We start from the raw sequence: 1,855 nt of genomic DNA on the forward strand, positions 1-1,855 counted from the left end.
ATTTTTTTTGGTTTTTCGAGACAGGGTTTCTCTGTGGTTTTGGAGCCTGTCCTGGAACTAGCTCTTGTAGACCAGGCTGGTCTTGAACTCACAGAGATCCTCCTGCCTCTGCCTCCCGAGTGCTGGGATTAAAGGCGTGCGCCACCACCGCCCGGCTGGCAGTTCTCATTATTAACCACGTCAAATCACTCTTTACTGTGTGCACAGGAAGATCTAGGTGTACAGTGCACAGAGCATGGTTTACATTTTACAAGAATTCCAAGAATAGAAAAAGGTTCAGTGACTTGTTGACTCCCAAGAACTCTGCTTCCTCACCTGAGGCTCCTCAGTGTCAGACATAACAAAGGACAATCTCTGTCTACTAATACATGGTTCCTATTAATTCCCTACTAAACCCCTCAAGTATAAGAGCAGTTTTAAAATAACTCTCCCAAAGTTGTCTCTACTTGACTCGCTTTTCTCTTTTGTCTCTTTAAACCCCACACACAGGCAGGCTGCAGTTTGGACAGCTTTACCCTGTACCTGAGAGAAATTGTCACCTCAAATGTTCACCCAGTGGGGCTCCATGAAGATACAGCCATGCACAGCACAGAGAGCCTTTGTAAACAATGTCTGCCCAGAGACAGATGACACGCTCCAGCTCTGGTGCTGATTGGCTCCTCTCCTGGGACCAGCCCAGTACTCACAGAGACAGCTACAGATTTCTGCTCTCTGAAGGGGGACAGCAGGTGTGTGTCCTGGAGACTCCCATTTCCTTTTCCTTGAAGATGGCACTGCAGGTCCCCAGCCTCCTCCTTGCAGCAGCAGTGGTGCTGATGGTGCTGAGCAGCCTGGAGGCCGAGGGCAGAGACTCCCCAAGTAAGTGAGGGGCAGGCTCTCCAGAGCCGGCACTCTGGGGGACTGGATCTTGGGACCCTGGGGACACTGGGAGGTGAGGGGCATGGTAAGATTCTGATTTTTAAAACAGTGTCTTATCATAGATTTCCTTTATCTGGAAGAGAGGGAAAGGCTATATTCTTATTTCTCTGTTCTAGTACTGAAGTTAGGATGGTGCCTACTGCACAGGTTGAGGCTGGAATATTAAAGTAGGAGACAGAGTTTAAATCAGATACCCAGGACGGGACAAAGGGAGCGTGGTGTTATGTCTGAGGAAACAGCAGGGTTGGCATAGTAGTCCCCACCTCACCCCCACCCCCAGCTCCCTGTCTGGAGAAAATGCTGGGTCCTGAGATGGGGAACCAGGGGTCAGTGATGGTCTTGGAGTCCTGGTATTTGAGGTAAATATCTGGTGTGGTGTGGAGGTTTAAGGGAGGCAAAGTCTAGGTATCCAACCAGGAGAGAACCAGCTGATAGGAGTCTAAATTTCTTCAGCAAATGGAAGCTTGAGGATTCTGGGTTGGTAAATTGAATTTCCCAGAAAAAAGTCAGGCATAGAATGGAAATATGTGATACACACAGGAGAGCCCTCAATTCAGAGACAGGGGAGTGCTTTATCTACTTCATACAGAGCCCCCGCCCCATGAATGCCTGTGCGCAGTTTAACCTCCCTTAGCAGTTATTCTAGAGAGGCTCCGCTCTGTGAGTTCCAGGACAGCCTGGTTCACAAAGTGAGTTCTTTCTCTGTCACACAGAGAAAGAAACCCTGTCTAAAAAAAACAAAACAAAACAAACAAAAAGATCCTCTACTGAGTCACTGCTCAAACAGACAGGCATGGAGGTCACCTGTCTTCCAGCTGGGGCTCTCTCTGAGAATAAATGCCCCCTAGGGTCTGGGAGGTCAGGGCCCTTTGCACCCAGGAGAGAATCTCACTGTGTTTGCGCTGGGGTATTTTACAGTGTATTTTGGTCAGATTCT

The 1,855-nt window shown here is 48.7% G+C and overlaps 1 protein-coding gene across 1 annotated transcript in view; it reads left to right on the forward strand.

Moving 5' to 3' along the window:
* Positions 1-763: 763 nt before the first annotated feature.
* The window catches only part of LOC101985629 (rano class II histocompatibility antigen, A beta chain-like), a 6,029-nt gene continuing 4,937 nt past the window's right edge, over positions 764-1,855 (forward strand). The window contains exon 1 of the mRNA XM_013351152.2: positions 764-858. Within this exon, the coding sequence (XP_013206606.1) occupies positions 768-858 (91 nt within the window). The 5' untranslated portion in view covers positions 764-767. The remainder of the gene's footprint in view (positions 859-1,855) is intronic.

Source organism: Microtus ochrogaster, linkage group LG2 (assembly GCF_000317375.1).
Source record: "Microtus ochrogaster isolate Prairie Vole_2 linkage group LG2, MicOch1.0, whole genome shotgun sequence".
NCBI classification, from domain to species: Eukaryota; Metazoa; Chordata; class Mammalia; order Rodentia; family Cricetidae; genus Microtus; species Microtus ochrogaster.